The sequence below is a fragment of the Polyodon spathula genome, chromosome 22, assembly GCF_017654505.1.
Source record: "Polyodon spathula isolate WHYD16114869_AA chromosome 22, ASM1765450v1, whole genome shotgun sequence".
Classification (NCBI taxonomy): Eukaryota; Metazoa; Chordata; class Actinopteri; order Acipenseriformes; family Polyodontidae; genus Polyodon; species Polyodon spathula.
In genome coordinates this window covers 12,735,920-12,755,019 of record NC_054555.1, presented here as the reverse complement: position 1 = coordinate 12,755,019, position 19,100 = coordinate 12,735,920, and the positions used below count along the sequence as shown (strand labels likewise).

The following is a 19,100-nucleotide window of genomic DNA, read 5'->3' as shown; positions in this document are numbered from 1 at the left end:
AAATACATATAAAACATGATCAACTCTCACTAACTGTACCTTAATTCTAAAATTAATAATAAATGTCTGTCAAAAGATTACATTATGAAAGCTAAAGGGCAAATATATTATATATTTCACATATATTATATATTTCATTATATATTTCACAGTTGACATATCTGTGTCCTTGATTTCATTTTGCATTATTCATGTTGCTCAATACACCCCTGCCTAATCTCTCGAGGCCACAGGCAGTTCAATCTGTCAGGCAGGCCCACTTTTTTCTGTACAGCTCAGTAATTGCACCCTGGGCTCTTCCCCCATTTGACATCTATGCGCACTGCCGGAGGTACATGCCATACTAGAGGTAGGTATGGATTTCTTAATCTGTGGAGCTGTTGTTTGGCGCTTTGGGCAATTGATTTACAGTGCCTATAGGAAGTATTGACCCTCCTTGGACGTTTTCACAGTTTGTTGTGTTACAACCAGAAATCTTGATGCATTTAAATGTTTTTTCTATCCTTTGATTTACACAACCTACTCAACACTTTCAATGTGTGAAAAAATGAAATGGGGAGGGGGGGGGGGGGGGGTGAAAAAACAAATAATTTAAAAATAAAAACCTGAAAGGTCTTCATTAGACAGGTATTCACCCCCAATGCTATGACACTCCTAAATAAGCTCAGGTGCATCCAATTGCCTTCAGAATTCACACAATAAGTTAAATGGAGTCAATCTGTGTGCAACCAAAGTGGTTCACATGATTTCAGATTAAATACACCTGTCTCTGTAAGGTCCCACAGTTGGGTAGTGTATAGTCATTGGAGCACAGTCAAGTCGATTATTAAGAAGTGGAAGGTATACGGCACATACCCAGAATCTGCTTAAAGCAGGCCGTCCTCCCAAACTGAGCAGCCGGGTAAGAAGGACATTGGTCAGAGAAGCCACCAAGAGGCCAATGACAACTTTGAAAGACCTACTGAGTTCCACGGCTGAGATGGGAGTGGCAAGAAGGAAGCCATTTCTGGAAAAAGCCCATGTAAAATCCCGTTTGGAATTTGCAAAAACGCATGTGGGAGATTCTGAAAAGATGTGGCAAAAGATTCTGTGGTCCGATTAAACAAAAATTAAACTGTTTGGCCTAAATGCAAAGCGTTATGTCTGGCGCAAACCCAACACAGCACATCACCCAAGTAACACCATCCCTACTGTGAAGCATGGTGGTGGCAGCATCATGCTATGGGGATGCTTTTCATCGGCAGGGACCGGGAAGCTTGTCAGGATAGAGGGCAAAATGGATGGAGCTAAATACAGGCAAATCCTTGAGGAAAATCTGCTTCAATCTGCAAAAGACCTAAGACGGGACAAAGATTCACCTTTCAGCAGGACAATGATCTCAAGCACACAGCCAAAGCGACACTGGAGTGGCTTAAAAACAAGAAAGTGAATGTCCTAGAGTGGCCCAGTCAAAGCCAGGACTTGAATCCGATTGAGAATCTGTGGCAAGACTTGAAGATTACTGTTCCAACTTGACAGAGCTTGAACAATTTTGCCAAGAAGAATGGATGAATATTTTACGATCTAGATGTGCAAACCTGGTAGAGACTTACCCCAAAAGACTCATTAACTGTTGTTTCACAATAAAAATTCTCTTGCCAGTGTTGAGTAGGTTTGTGTTATTCAAAGGAAAACAAATCCCATTTAAATGCATCAAGATTTCAGGTTGTAACACAACAAACTGAAAACGTCCAAGAGGGGTGAACACTTACTATAGGCACTGTATTTGTGACCCAGAATTATTTCATGCAAAAAACACCTGCAAGTCATACCCACTGCAAAACAACTGCAACAAGGAACAGGGGCTTTCAGCAGGTGCTCTAATACATAATTATGTTGTTTGCAGTGTATCTTTGTAAAAAGTAAAAAGTAAAAGTAAAAAGAGAGGAGCTTTATCATAACAAGACTACTATAACAGCAAAATAATACCTTTGTTCTGTTTTAATGAAAATCCAAGAGTAAAAAAGCCAAGACAAGGGTGTATTGTCAGGTTTGGTTTCACAAACTCTGATGAGACTACTAAATGTTAATTTAGATAAAGTAATCCAAGCACAATTTTTTTTGCATCAGCCTGCATCTCTCTTTTAAACTTGACAGTGAAGAGGTGCAGGTCATTGCTTGCCCATTGAATGGTTCATAATTTGCATACAAGCTTATAAAAATACCTTGAATTTTTAAATTAGTTAGGCAAATGTCATTTATTTTGATATTTGTTTTTGAGCACTTAATGTATAAACTATTGAAATTTTGAAATATTAATATTGCAAGTTTCCGTCTGCAATAGTTGCAGTTCTATAACTGATATTCAATACTAGTATATTGCCTAGAAGAGGAAGTACAGCATGTTATGTACAATGTCAGACCCTAAAATATACTTCTGTGGTTAAGGTCTTGTCTTGTTTTGTGGATAACCTATTGTTATTTATATATTATACGTGTATATACTATACAATATATTATCTTTGTGTTATATTCTTAAAGTTTATTATATTATATTTATGTAACATATACATTTATTTGAAAAAAAAAAACTTGACTCAGTCAAGGATGTGTTTCAAAGATAGAAATGATAGAAGGTTATGCATGCAGAATGTCTTGGCTTACGTTTAACAAGACAGATTGTGGTTTGACGACATTTGATCACTGATCTTGATGAAGTCATATTCCAAAAATGTTAATATTTTATATGTGATGGGCCCAGAACAGTGGTGGTTTAGTAACACAAGGGTTCAGTTTTGCTCCTTGGTGTAATGAGAAGTGAGTCAGCATGTTCGCCGAAGCATATTCTCTAACATGACCTGAATTAACAAGTGAAGAACTAAAAGATTCTCTGTACAAGAAAAGTGGGACCAGTAATAATGAGTGTTCTTCAGTTCCCTGCTATAGGTCTAGTAATGCAGGTCAGGCCAGCCAACGTGTCCTTTATATTAGTAAGCACCAGCTCCCTCTAGTGCAAAAGTGATCTAAAGTGGCAAACTAGATGGTGCTGTCTCTTACTTCTGTAAAATACTTTGGCTGATCTAGCCTACATTACACATATCTATGGCAGACGGTAAGAGCAGCCCTTGAACTTGGGTGAAAGCACCTTAACACAGCCTTGGCAAATAAATAAATAAAAAGAATAAACAGAAAAAACATTATTTAAGTAATTGTAATAAGAAGAACCAAGCAAAAAGATTGAAAAATGTCATAAAAAGGTAAGAGGACTGTTTTAAATAAATAACTAAGATTGCATGAAGTTACTTACTGAAGCCAGTATGAAAATAGATTCATTCACCTGTGTGCAATGCACTCCCCAGAGTCTGCTGTGGAGGTCATGCACATAATGGACTTCCCCTAGCCTGCCCAACAGCTGGGAAAACTGGCATCCTACCACTCCCCTGGTCTGGGCCTGTATGTTATCAGCAATGTTGTTAAATTCTTTAATTACATAAATAACTGTAAAACAAAATATTAACCATGTTTTTATATTTGCTTGTAATGAATATCTGTTTGAAATACAGTACTTATATTTTTAAAATGTCGCTGCTGTATATTATATTTTCTGTATTAAAATCTCATGATGCTATTGTTGCCCATGGTCATTATGATAGTTACAAAGAAACATGCACATTATTTCAAACTTTATATATTACAGATTTAACACATGAAATGTAATTAAAAATCACAACTGCAGCTAGAAAGCCTTTCTTCCACAAAATATTTTCATTTGGAATTATTTTATTCTGGTCTTTTTTCAGCCCAAGTAAGACAATACAAATCTTGATGTCACCTTCTGCATGAAGCTCTAAAGGCATCCCATTGTTCCACCTGCAGTGTGTTAATTATAACTTTTTAGAGGATGTGATACAAAACCGTATGATATTTTTCATATACTGGTAATAGGTTGGTATGTTGTGGCGTTTTGCACAATCAAAAGGCCATGTTTAAAAGGAAAAGAAAAACAAAGGCTAAACTAATTTGATGTTTAACACATGTCGTTGTGAACGGGCACACCGAGTAAACTGTGAGAGCCTGGCTCTGGTGTGACCTCACATCACCCGTTGTAAGTAATAAATGACTGTAGCCTGGTCTACTGTATACTACAATAAAACGTGCCTGCATATTCATTATGTTATATGTTTCTGCGTGTTACAGTAATTGACATCTTTCAAAATAATATATTTTAACAGTTTTGAAATCGGTTAAATTAACAGTTTTGTTAATAATTGCCAGTTATCACCACGTCCATCTTATTTAAGCTAATGTTTATTAGAATAGTTATCACTGTGTTTCTGTAATAAAACGCATGTAACCGAGCACAGTATTTCGTTACAGAGACCCTTGCTCGTTACAATGAATAAGTATTTGGAATACCGACTTGACCCGATACATTGTTCCCAATGGGTTGCAGTAAACAACATAAAATGTATGTGGGAATTTGTATATACATTTTAAAATGAATAGGATACATTATTATAAAATTGTCTGTGGGTGACATTTCGTGCAATATTTTATGTAGTAATATTACAATATCTAGGCCATGTGGCAATCACCATGCAAAATGTGCATGTACTTTAGCAAACTAAACGGGGTTGTAAAAACGACATATTTTGATAAACATTGAAACAAACAACGTGTTCACCTGCATGTAGTGACTGAAGCCTGTGCGTCTGCCTCGCATTCGAGCAGCACCGGCGATGTAACTGCCGCTGAGCAGTGCACTGCAACTCTAAGGAAATGCACTTGCAGCCATTTTCTGCTCTTTGTGTTACAGGGATTAGTGTACAGCGGGCATTGTGGCTAGACTAGAGCATCACTTGGACAAGCCCAATTTAAAATACTAAACAGGGAACATAAGGAAGACACTGCATTTCAACAGCATCCATATCGGGCATGCAAAAAGCAGGTAAGCAGTTTTAGTCATCAATTGTTTTATATGATCGGGGAAGATGTACACAAAACTGTGCCGCGGCTGCCGGGGGCAGCGCTATACCAATAGAATTATTGCATGTGCATGATGCTTTCTATACCGGTGTTCATATTATTCAGCATTATAGCAGACATTTGAGAAATAATATCCGTTTTAATAAAGATGAACGTTTGCAGTTAGTTTATTATAAAAAATAAAAAATAAACATTTGTGAAATTAACAGATCCATAATTTGAAACGAGAATTCTGGTTGCTAAAGTAGCATCCGTTTTTTTTTTTTTTAAATTACTGGGTGGGGTAATTCTTGCTGCTTTTACATCTCATGGTTTATCTGTTTTATTGAACGTGTTAAATATTTATTTTAACGAATTTAATTCGTTGAGCCAGCTGGTGTTTTCAGGAAGATCTTTAAGCCAAACAGTACACTTTTAAAACAAAGACGTTATTTCAATTAAACATGTTTTGAAAGCTAATGCTATACTAGAGCACATTGTGTTTATTTAACTTTCCACGGGCCCCCAAAATGTTTTGTACAAAATAATGGCTAATTGTAAGGTTCGTTTGGTTATGTCCCTCTTCTCTAGCCCAAATCTGGAAATGGCATTTGCGTCTCTGTGCAGAGAAAGCATCTCTACAGCAACCTGCTATAGGCCTAATAATAAACACCACTGATCCAGCGAGCCGCTTAACTTCATTGAGAGAAAAAACAAACATGTTTAGTGATGTTAGTTTTTACAAACATAAGTTTCTATGTCTAGAAGGGATGAAGAATTAAATGTATTAAAGACAATATAGCGGTTTTAAATAGCTGCTAGAATACTGAGATCGGCATGTCGGAAAAATAACAGTGAACATCTCTTAAAACCAACATTAACCATACGCCCAAAATCGATATGATACATATTATTGTCTTTTTGTGTTTTAGACATAGTTGCTTTTTTCGTCTTAAACTACCTAGCGTGCAGTCAGGCATATGTTGTAAATATATGCTCACTATCGTGATTATTTTAAAATAATATTTTAATGCAAACTGACCATTATTGCAGTATAATAAACGGGAAATACCTGCAATGTGCAGAAAACACTTTCGTGTGAATGGGCTGGCCTTCACATAACTGAATATTATCTATATGATTGCAATGTCTGATGGGTATTATCTGTTTTAAGTCCGTTTCTGGTATACAGGGAAAGACAGCTAATCTGATATACCCTGGGCTGGATAATGAATGGTGTTGGCAGGTGCTGCTGTAAAAGAACAAATGAGTTATGTATCACTAGGAACTATCTAAAGAATTTTGACTCTGTGGGCCATTCAGATGTTGCTGCAGATTTCCACCTCTAACATCCCCAACTAAAGCGCAAGTTTCTAGCTTTTACCATTTCTAGATAAACATGTTTAAACATATTTTTTACATAGCACCATCCTAACCTGAATACCATGCAAATAACAATACACATTTTTTAGGTTGTATTTAAACACATGTGAAAATGGAGAATGGAGTTGAGAATATATGCATTTTGTGAATGGTATAAAAATAGCACTTTGCCTTAAAGAGATTAACTGTATGCTAAAGGCTTTGGTAATTATTTGGATTGTATTGGAGCACGGTACTGTACCTTTTGCAGGCTGAAACCCTACAACAATGCCCTCCTAGGCCTACACTTTGGGGGGAAAAAAAAGCTAGATTTGCATGTTGAATATGCATTATATAGTACATTCATGGACACACCCTTAAAGAATGCATAAGACAGGATAAGACATACTGTTGCTACATGTTAACGTGTATGTTAACGTGTGAGGAAACACTGTGCTTTGTCGGAAACACAGCTCAGTTTCCTGTTGTGCTGATCTGCTAACTACCTTATCAGTGCTGATTTTGCTCTGCTTAAGTTCCTGTCAGATTTTTAAATGGGGATAGTGAAAGATACATTTTCAAAAAGGAAGTTCAAACTTTAAAGTGTTGAGGAAGAAAAACAAAACAGTTACCTGAAATAGTATATGTGCTTTCATTTAAAATAGAAAAAAAAAAAAAAAAAACAATGTTCTGGTCTTTTCTTTCTGGTAAAGGGAGGAGGCCACATAGTCAAATGGCTGCTCGAAAGGTTTACTGTTAGCTGGATTTTCAACATGACTCGCTACACTACAGCTGGCCTCTAATTGACATGCATGTCTTTGACCATGGTGAAATATTTCAGAAAAATAGTCACCCTCCACTTATGATGACCACATTGAAATGACAGAATATGATGGGAGTCAATGGGAACAAGCTCCTGATAATATCACTTTGCTTACACTCTGCTTATTACTCTGTGTAATATCACTGACATTTATTAGCACTGATTTCCACCCCACCTAATATCACCTTGGTAAGTCAAAGCATATTAGAAGTTTTATGTTATCATTTTTTTTATTATTTATTTGGGTGTAAAATGTAAAAATATGTATAAAATATACAAAAACAATGCATATGAATTTTATAAGCAGTAACTTTAAACTAAGGTTGTTAAAGTTTAACTGCTAAACAGCATTGTATTTTAGTTTCTGAAAATTACCTGTACACAATCTTTCTTAAGCCCCTTTCACATTGACACTTCTACCTGGGTCCGGACCCAGGTTCTGGCTACCTGAGTCACAATCCCGCGTAGTGTGAAACCATGTACCTGGCCATGTGAAATCGCATAGCCGACCAGCATGACACCAACCTGGGTAGAGCATGACAGTGTGAAAGGGACTTTAATTTCAGCAGAGTTTTGTTAATGCATTTCACTGTAAAATGAAAATACTTTTTCACTGAACGTCAGTTTAAATGAGAAAGGACAGTTACACAAACAGGGTTAAACATTCTATCACATGTAGATTTACAGCCTTAATTGATACCCAACCCAATATTATCTGTAATCTTTTTTTTTCATTTTGCAATTTATTGTTTTTAAACTTTTTTTTTTTTTGCAGTGAATAAAACTGAGCTCCCTTCTCTTTAACTATATTGTTATAACTTACTCTAATTTTGTTAACTGCAAAAGTTAAGTCCAAATGTAACTGTTAATTCTGCAAATACAGCCCTCAGGTGCTTTTATGAAGCCAAAATATAAAATAAGAAACTTATACATTTCTTGGTGTTTTTCTCCCCACAGTGATGATAAATCTCCATGTTATATGTATTGAGCTTCACAGCTGACATTAAATGTCGCTGGTGTGGTTACGGGCACATCTAACTTGACTATCCTCAAAATAGGATGCAGCAGTTTGTAGCCAAAATGAAGGGTTTCCATTTTTTTCTATGAAAGAAAATGGATTTAGAATGCATCAAATTGTATAAATACAGCTTATGTTCTGATTTTTTCAAAGAAAAATGAATTAGATACTTAATGTTTTAATAAAATGGTAACTCAATGCATGATGTTGGGAAAATATATTATTAGCTGTCCTATACCTCATTCTACCACTGGAACTATCTTGTTTGGAAATTAGACTGAACCATTACATTTCAACTGAGGCTCATTTAGCCTTAGTTGTGATTGTGGGCTGGCAGAACCCAATATCTCTCAATTTTGGAAGTTATCTAATGGTTGTGTTTTTAATTTCCGATTGCACACAAAAAAATATGTAGGTAGAAAATGAAAGCTACCAGGGACTTAGGGAAATATTGGAGCTTGGTGAATTATTTATAAATAGCAAGTTACAAAAACTTGCAACAGCTGTATGTAACAGGTGATATTTGAATGTCTGTTTGCATATTGGATTTAGAGTTCAGATGAAACTGGAGACAGCTCCAGTTTGATATTGGAACAAGATGAGCTTTCCAGACTGGTTTTCTGGTGTAGGTGGAAATGGACATTAGTTTGTTTTGGTAGGGTTAGCTACAGATACACAGTGTAGTTAAAGAGTGAAGAACAGGATCTGAAACTCCTGATAGCTTCCACGATTCCTGGAGGTATCCATGGTGCTGAGCACTCCTGAAGGTTTGCAGAGACAGAACAAGGCTGAAACTCCTGACAGTTTCCATGATTCCTGGAGGTATCCATGGTGCTGAGCACTCCTGCAGGTTTGCAGAGACAGAACAAGGCTGAAACTCCTGACAGAGATTCCTGGAGGTATCCATGGTGCTGAGCACTCCTGCACGTTTGCAGAGACTGAAACTCCTGAGGATTCCTGGAGGTATCCATGGTGCTGAGCACTCCTGCAGGTTTGCAGAGACAGAACAAGGCTGAAACTCCTGAGAGCTTCCATGATTCCTGGAGGTATCCATGGTGCTGAGCACTCCTGCACGTTTGCAGAGACTGTTGACACAGATGTGTTGTATTGTTAACTGTGAGCAGGGGGCCAGTTTGGAAGTCAAGGCCACAAGTAAAATGATTAGTTCACATTGCTAAACCACCACACAATTTGTTTGCAGTTTGCAGAACCCAGAGGGGAAATTCTCTAGGCACCTGGCTGCATTATGCTTGGCTGTAGACCAGGGGGAACTACATTCACAAAAATTAATATACATATAAAACAAACCGGAAAAAATACCAAAGACATAAAAAAGAGGTAATAAGGTTTAACCAGATTGTGTGCACAGTAAATTGTGTTATTATGAAAGAGAATAAATATTTTGTTACTTTTAGTATTCCCAAACCCATTAAGAGCCTTGAATGGGATACTTCATAAATCAACTGAGTATTATGTGGCTCAGTGAGAGATATACAGCTTAGGAGCCATCTGTTAGACAGCCCTAGACTGGTATATGATGTTTTCAGCCCATTTAATGATAAATGAAAAGCCAAAACTCTTTTTTGAAACAGCACGTCACTATTGCAGAAATTGTCTAGGTGTGGTTTGTTACTGTTAACAGTAAGACTTGCCCTGCTACTTAAGGGTAAGAGCTGGGGTCTTGTTTTGTATGACTATGAAGCTATATGAGTTAATGAGAAAAATGTTTCCGTCTTGCAGTATGCATTACCTCTAAACCCACCCTACTGCTAAAAAGGGAGGTTAGACAAACCACTGACTTCGTAAGCACATAAAGGACGCTGGGGGGAGTTCTGTTAGAGACAGGAAGAGCTATAATTGAAGGATCTTTAGCAAAGTTGCCACTGCTATAGAAAACATACAGAGCGTACAGTGGCTATATTTATTGGAACCCTGCTACTTACTCTTTAATGTGCTCTGTTGGCCCTGTCTCTTATGGTATAGAGTGTCTTCTTCTCTTGCGCACTTTGTGTGGGTGTCACAAAGATGGCTGCAGTGGGTGACGTCAGACCAGAAACAGGAACTAAAACAGAACATGGAAATAGTAAAGGTGCTGATGTGCTGTTTAATAATTAAACAGACAGAAAATAAAAAGGTTTGTAACAAAAATACTGACACCAAAACAGGACACGGCACTTTAGCCAAAATAAATATGCAAACAAAACGATCTAACACTAAACAGACAGTGGACGAATAGAACACAAGTACCGTGCTGGCACTTACAGCACACAATATCAATTGCAATCCGAATAAATCTGTCTCTCACCTGTTCTCCACACACTGAACACACAACCCCGAGTTAGTGAAAACATGCAGCTTTTATGCAGCTGTACCGAGACTTGATTGCTAATCAATCATTCAGTTGGAGTCTCGGTACAACTGCACGTGAATTAATAAAGTGCAATTCCCCGTGCTCACATATTATTACATTTTACCTGCATGTGAAGTGTTGTGCAATCCTTGTGCCTAAATACAAATATACATTTTAAACCATTCGTATTACACAGACCCATTTATATCCCGTGTACCAATGACTATACTCCAACATTAACACACTACACGTAACATACAACACAAATAAATAGCCCAGGGGTGGGGCACTTTGCCACAGTGGGCCAGAGGATTCTGCCAGTTCTGTCACTCAGAATGAAATCAGAAGACGGTCAAATGTACATATTCCCTTATTAAAAACCATGTTTTAAATAATGAGAAATAACAGAATACATGCAGTTATCCGTGTCTTTAGTGGGCAGTGTACTGTACACAAGGGGCAAAATAAGATGTTCTGAAATCTGGCTAGTTGATCGCCTGAGAGTGGGCGCATGATTTATATATATATATGTATAAAATCTTTTTTTTTTTTAGTAAGTCATCATGTTTATTAAAAATAGATTATGCTTACTGTAGGAGAACTTGTTGAATTGCAAAAAAACAGTACTTTTAGATGTAGGACAAAAATGTGTGAGTACCCCACGCTTTTGTGAACGGGCTTTCCCTCACTTGACTGTTTTAATTTATTCTGGAAATAACTATTTCATGTCAGTTTTAGTCCCAAGACTGAAGATCTAATAGACTCAGAAAAAGGGCTGGGTGTGTGCTCGGTTATGTGCTTCCTCATCATCTCAAAAGCGATGGCCATTCTTCACTGTACATTTGCACCCCAGCTTCCCTGCAGGGAGGTGTGGTGGTAATCAGTGAAGAATGGTCAAATAGCCAACACATAACATAAGAACATAATACAAGTTATAAAGCTGTGTGTCCTAGTGAGGTTCAGAAAGGCTAATCCCAGAACAGCCAGACAGCCAGTGAACCAGCAACAACATGTCTTGGGAACCCACTCAATACACCCATAATGACAGTTTGAATGCAACTCATTGTGGCTGCCCACATTGTCCCTATACTCTATTGAAGTGAGGCTAGTGTTTCTAAGCTGTCCAATATTGTATAGTAGAACCTCTCTGGAGCAGAACCTCTCAGCAGACGCTCATGACACCTGAGATGTTGTCTTAAATAGATGTCTTTAGCCATACAGCTGGTTGTTCAGCTAAACACTAGCTGCAGTCTCACATTAGAGTGGTTAGCAGACAAGCTGTCCACTCACAACCAGGAAGATTGCTTGAGTCGCTTGAAATGATAATGCAAAGGATGTATTTCAGTTAAAATAATTAGGGGTGATTACCTGAATAAAATTTTGGCTGAACGTAAAGTCCGATCATGCTTCATCTATGTAAAAGTATATTTTTTAATTTCATTTAATTAGTGCTTGATCAATAAGGCAATCAATTTCACAGTCTGCAGTACATAAGAGATTATCAGTGTCAGGATGCAGCAATCAGAAAGTGCCATTACTTTAATCTGGTTTTCATGCTAAAGGTTAGAAATAGAAGGAAGGGATCAGTTTTAACTGCTACACCATGATACGCATACTGTGAATGGGAGTCCATAACAGAAAAAAATAAATAAATAATCATTAACTAACACCTTTAAATAAATTACCAGGCAACCACAGTGAAAAACTCTTAACTCATTGTTGAACAGATTTAGCACTTAATTAATTTAGTTACAAATGTCAGCAATGTAGTTAAGAAAATAGGACAAGGTTCAAGGCAGTTGGCAACCTGTGCACTGCCCTGTGGACACAGTAGCAGAGTTTGCCCTTTATTGATGTGATACTGGCTAAAGGGAATGTGGGGACTGTCTGTGGAAAGCAGTATACACAACAGCAGTGAGGTGAAATAGAGTGCCCTGCTGCATTTCAAACCAGGCACTGTTCAAAGCAGCTGCCTGCATCCACTTGTTACAAAATGTTATGCTGTTTAACAACTCAAAGGTACAGAGCTGTTGAATACTTTACCATCTTTAGTTTTCTTTATGTCTGTTCATTTAAGGTTATGAATCTATGTTTACATTTTTAAAATGTTTAAACAGTTTTTGTGTAAACAGTTGTTTACCATTTCAACCATTAGATAATGTAAATTGATGTCATAATTATAGTAATCTTTATATTTTACATAAATATTTGTTATGTTTTATACTAATTTTCACTTCGTGATTTACCAAGCACTAAAATTTGTGAGTTGATACAAGAGACTAATAAAACAGAACATTTTCTATTGAAGGTTTTGTAAAATAGTATGCGGTTTAGGATTTTAATTTTAATTTCTCATTTAAAACTGTTCAGTTTCATTAATGCATGCATAATTGTGATTAATTAATATGTAAATTAAACATTTTTTTGCATGTGCACCAAAGGTTTAAATGATTAAAAAATCAGTTATTTCAGTATGTTTCAGACAAAAGCCCTTCTTCAGCTGTGTAAAAAGACAAGTAACTTTACATTTTTTTTTTCATTTTTGCACACTGAACTTATACCTCCTTTCTCACCTTGATGTTTTTCCAGGTACTAATTATTGTAAAAGTCATATTACCTTATTAGAACACAATATGAGTTGTCCTCCAACTCAGGAAAACAAGCACAGCAGGTTTATAATCTGACCGTGTGTACAGAGTACAGCTAAATGAGAGAAAAGGCATGTTGGTGTTCAGTCTCTTGTTTAAATTTTGCTTGTTGACCAATGTATTGCCCTGCAGGGAGCTATAGTGACAAGGATTGCTCCGCTCAGGACTATGTCTTGTTACTGGCTTTGTCGGAATGCGGTACTACAGCATGGGTGTCTTTACCATGGTAATCAGAAAAAGGGATTATTTAGGGCCTAACACCTTGTGTTTTCTTTCCAAGATTAAGTGTGTTGCTAAACTGTCACCATGACAACCCACGTGACTCTGGAAGATGCCCTCTCGAACGTGGACCTGTTGGAGGAGCTGCCTCTTCCAGACCAGCAGCCATGTATCGAGCCCCCTCCCTCATCCATCATGTACCAGGTCAGCTGATTTCTTCCTGCTTTACAAGTTCATACGTTCATCTGCTTTAGCTCGGCTGGGTTTTACAGTGGCATGAGGCTGCCAAGTATGGCAAGACAGTGATGATTTTGACATTAATGCTGTAGTTGACTAATGGTTAGGCCATTAAGGTTTATTCATGATAAAGCACAGTACTGTTTCTGTAAAGGTTGCTCTACAATTAGATGGGCTTTCTTAGCTATTCTATATACAGTACATTAGTCAATGTATAAAAATGCATTATCCTGTCTTTGGATGTAAATCCCCTTGGGGTGATATTGAACTACTGTAGGTGCTGCACACAGGTGAATCTCTGGCACAATTACCAGTACCTTTACAAGTGAATAAAAACACTCCAGTCTACTCGAAAGAGGATAATTACATTTCTGTATGCAATACACAAGGAAAGCTGTAAAAGCATTTAGCAAATTATTTCTTTATAATAATATTCTGCCAGTCGCAGGGCTAAGTGTATGCTAATGCACAGTAGCTGGCTCTAAAAGTTTCCTACTTATAAAGTTCTATATTTCTTTAAGTCCAGTCAGATGGATTTCTGTACAAATCTTTTTTTTTTTTTTTTTCTCAGTCATTTAATTGCATTTCTGTAAAATGTAATTTAATTCCTACCGTCGAGATTGATGGTAAATGCCACCTGGGTTAATTGTACCGTATATATTAAAAACTCTGCAGCCATGTCTGCCTGTTCGCTTGTCAGCCCGATGGCTTACCATTTGTAACCACTTTTAATAATTGATGGAAATACCCTAGCAGCGCACATTCTTTTTGATAAATGGTTGATCAACTATTTATTCCTGCATTGTGATTGGAGACGTGCTACCTTGTCTACCAGCTTGTCTTTCTCTGCTTATGGAACACAAACATTTCTGAAATCTCAAATTCAGAAGGTTGTTTTACCTACGATTGAGTTAATATATCTGTATGGGTACTGCAATATTAATATCCTTAACATTAGATGTGTACAACAGTAACCTATGTGGAATAGACACTGAATATGAAATAAATAACTATACACTGTATAGTCACTACAGTAAGCTCAACATCTACATATCACATTCATATTTTTGATAATGAATTAGTCATTTAGCAGACACATTTATCCAAGGCGACTTACAGAGACTAGGGGGTGAACTATGCATCAACAACTGCTGCTGCAGAGTCACTTACAGTAGGACCCGGTTTTACGTCTCATCCGAAGGATGGAGCACAAGGACGTTAAGCGACTTGCTTAGGGTCACATAATGAGTCAGTGGCTGAGCCGGGATTTAATACCATAATACCACAGTCACTGCTAATGAGAAACATCCACATAACATGATGCTGCCACCACCATGCTTCACAGTAGGGATGCTCTTTGGGTGATGCACTGTGTTGAGTTTGCGCCAAACATAACGCTTTGCATTTAGGCCAAAACGTTGCATTTTAGTTTCGTCAGACATCAAAACTTTTTGCCACGTGGCTACAGAATCTCCTGAGTGTTTTTTTGCTTACTTCAAACGGGATTCAAGGTGGGCTTTCTTGAGTAATGGCTTCCTTCTTGCCATCCTACCATTTAGACCAGATTTGTGGAGTGCTTGGGATATTGTTGTCACTTGCACACTTTGACCAGTCTTGGCCATAAAAGCCTGTAGCTCTTGCAAAGTTGCCATTGGCCTCTCGGTAGCCTCTTTGATCAGTCTCCTTCTTGCTCAGTCATCCAGTTTGGAGGGACGGCCTGATCTAGGCAGGGTCTTGGTGGTGCCATACACCTTCCACTTCTTAATAATCGTCTGGACCGTGCTCCAAGGGATGTTCAAGGCCTTTTGATATTTTTTTGTATACCCAGGCTATAAGGCAACAAAAGGTGAACATTTTGAAAGGGGGTGTAGATGGTGTAAACTTTCTATAGGCACTGTATATATATGAACATCACACAATTAAAATGTTTCTGGGGAAATGTGAAGCCTGCCGTGACCCTTTTCCACACTCACTTTTCACTATCCAGACTTGTAACACATTGAGAGCAGTTATATCCAATTTAAGTATGGTTATGAGATAACGCAACAGGAAGGTTGACAAGATTAGGTCACATTTCCTATGTCTATTGCAGCAAGAAGGCTCTTGCTGACAAATCTACCAGAAAATGACAAAATGACTTCACACACAGGCTTAAGTGTAACCTTGACCCGCATACAGAAGCTATATTTAGATTTGCTGTTTGCAGAAACTCTTTTTACATGACATTTGATGGTCAGTAGAGATAATTTGAGTGCAGGAATGGAACTACAGATGAAGATGCTTGTAAAAACAGTTTTACATAATGCAACCCCTTAAGAACCAATAGCAAGCCTACTCATCTGTCCCCATTGCCTTTGTATGATGTTTGTAATAATTTTGAGTGGTTCTAACTGCAATTAATCTTTTTTTTTAATTATTATTTTGTATGTCTGTGTTAAGATGCCTTCACCTTGGGAGCCGCTCTTTAGTTCTTGTTATATGTGTAGCACAAGATCAGCTGGTATGGTTTGTAGAATTTGGATTCTGTGCCATTTACTGATCTGCTGCATTGGAAACAAGTTTCCTTGATATATATCTGAAATACAGCATTAGAATCAAGCGAAGTACCGAACACAAAAAATAGGGGGACCGTTAATAATGCAGCTACTTAAAATGGATTTTAACGTGTGGGTTGGCCCTTCTTTAATGGTTTAGAGATACTGTTACCTTATCACATGTTAAAAGATTTTAGTATTTGCCTACAGGGTGATGGTTTCCTATAATATCTGAAATAAAAATTGGACTGCAGCTTTAACCTCTTTGCTGGGCTGTGAACTGTCCTGCCAGTCAGTATAAGATGGTTTCACAGACCCTAATTAACACTAATCTTGGATTTACCTGAGTTAACGTTGGGTTGTCCGAGGTTAGTTCTAATCTGTGAAAGTAGCCGGAAATATTTCTGGTGTTCATGTTATATCATATTTCTTTTCAGGCTAACTTCGATACCAACTTTGAAGACAGAAATGCATTTGTTACGGGGATTGCCAGATACATTGAACAGGCCACTGTTCACTCCAGCATGGTGAGTATCTGACTTGTAAACAACGCATCAAAGGAACAAGCAGTGCACGCTGCACAGCCTCACGGGGCCCAGACAAGCACAACATTGTAAGAGAAACATTGTAAATCATTCATACTGTGGCTATTGTCTCAAATCAAATCCTGCTAGACGGCTCAATGTTCCTTTGTTTTTAGTTTTTGTTCTGAAATTTCTTCAAATTGAAATCTTATTACCTGAAAGACTAAAGCATCAAATGTCATTTTAATCATTGTTTAATTGTCCCTTGCTAATTCATGATGTTTGCTATCATTTGGAGTGCCTGTAGACTTTATTCTTATAATTTTCCTCTGCCTTTACTTGGCATTGTACTTATGTTGAGATGGTCTGGAGACTTCCTCGTTCAAATGTGACCTTACACCCCTCCCACCTGCTATGCTTATATACATATTATTGAAAGGTCATATGAGCAAGTTAATTCACTCCTGACACTAACGTTTTCCAGACAATTTCAAAACCAGTTAAATCGTGTAAAAGAGTAAAGGGAAAATACATTTGAAGCTTCTTACTCTCTAAATTGTTGTGTTTTGTCAAAACATCCTCATGCTTTACCAGCTGAATGTGATTGAACTGTTACAAAGATACCTCGAAAGCTCAATGAAACAGTCAAAACTGTGTTATTTGTCTGACTGTGTTAAAAGTTATTTTTGTTGCTCTTTGTGTAAACCTAAGAAACAATAAACCAGGAGAGGTTAAACAGCATAGACAGAAATCTAAAAAACAGTAAGAGAATATTTCACTTTTTGATTGACAGAATGAGATGCTGGAGGAAGGTCATGAGTATGCAGTCATGTTGTACACGTGGAGAAGCTGTTCAAGAGCCATTCCTCAGGTAACACGGAACACGTCTTTCAGGCAGTGGGTATTACACATTAGATACCTCAGAGCAATGGAACTGCATCCATCCAATAGCAGTTTCTAGGTCCGTTATTGGATGATAATGGACCTGAAAGTGTTACAATAAAACACACTACTTACCGTGGCTGTCTGCTATGCTTATTCACATGTCCTATATCAGTAAGACTATAATGCAGGGCAGTTGTTTTGTGACTGATCAGGCAGTCTCAGTACTCTGCCTATGATCATTGTACAGTGCTACCCTGTTATAACGCAACCTGTCATAGTGCAGAAACCAGGGGCCAGGAATAATCGTCCCAATAAACTGTGGATTCTAGTACCTGCAGATTGCATGTGTCTCCTTTCTTCATTTTCCACCATTTGCTACAATAGTAATTTGGCTTGTGGGCATGTAAATCATTTTGGGAACAAAAATGCCAATATTTGTTATAAAGCAAAACACAAATAATGCGATCTCCTAATTATGGACCCCCGACAACTGCATTATAACTGGTAGCAGTATATAACTCACAGCAAATGCCATCTTGCTCAGATGGTGAAGCCTAAAAAATCTTTACAGGTGTTACGAATAGCTGTTTTAATCTTTCTTAATCAATATTGATATATCATTGATTTGTTTACCTCAGGCAGCCTCATTTATTCTCAACTATCTCATTATACACAGAAGGGCTTTGTCTTACATAAACCTTATATAAACAGGTATGTGCTTCAAGGTTTATGACTTCAAAACATGGTGCCACAAAACCATGACGATTGTTGGGTTTTTATTGCTTGAACTGGTGGTATGCTGCTCTAAACAGGGAGCACTATTTTAGCAATGTAGATTTTAAATTCACAGTTGAAATGGTGTTGCGTTGCACTTCCTTCAGTGGTATTTCTTTGTGAAATTGATGCAGTCTATGCATGTTTAAACTATAAAGTTGACACTAAAGCAAATGTTTAAGAATTAAACAAAGTCTTTTGCAACACTAAACATATTTGAGTAATTATATAACACAGTATATTCAATTACACATTTGCTTGTTGTACAGTACCATTTAGTAGATGATCTCACACAGTTGTAACTTCAGCTTTTCATTTAAATAGTGTTAAATATGAATGGAAGTGCAAACTGTATTATGCACGTCTCCTAACCTTCATTTAAAAGGAAGTCCAGTTAAAATTAAAATCAGACTTAGAAGACAGAAATATTACTATTAGAAGTCATAGAAAAATGACTTAACCAGCTCTCCGCGTAGCAAAGCATCAGCTGAAGCATTTTTGTACGGTAGTCTTTACACTTCAACTCAGTATCCAGACCGATCTGACACCTGTGTGCTTTGTTACTGATTCACCAGGTGAAGTGTAACGAACAGCCCAACCGTGTGGAGATCTATGAGAAGACAGTGGAGGTGCTGGAACCGGAGGTTAATAAACTGATGAAGTTCATGTACTTCCAGGTAATACCTACTATATGTATTGCTATCACATAACATTTTCTGATATGAAAGACACACATTATGGTTTTTTTTTTTTTTTTTTTTTTTTTTTTTTTTTTTATAGTA

The 19,100-nt window shown here is 37.3% G+C and overlaps 1 protein-coding gene across 1 annotated transcript in view; it reads left to right on the top strand.

Annotated features, from left to right (window-relative positions):
- Nucleotides 1-4,731: 4,731 nt before the first annotated feature.
- The window catches only part of cyfip2 (cytoplasmic FMR1 interacting protein 2), a 63,919-nt gene continuing 49,550 nt past the window's right edge, over nt 4,732-19,100 (top strand). The window contains exons 1-5 of the mRNA XM_041223643.1: nt 4,732-4,927; nt 13,426-13,568; nt 16,573-16,662; nt 17,453-17,530; nt 18,894-18,995. Of these exons, the coding sequence (XP_041079577.1) occupies nt 13,452-13,568; nt 16,573-16,662; nt 17,453-17,530; nt 18,894-18,995 (387 nt within the window). The 5' untranslated portion in view covers nt 4,732-4,927; nt 13,426-13,451. The remainder of the gene's footprint in view (nt 4,928-13,425; nt 13,569-16,572; nt 16,663-17,452; nt 17,531-18,893; nt 18,996-19,100) is intronic.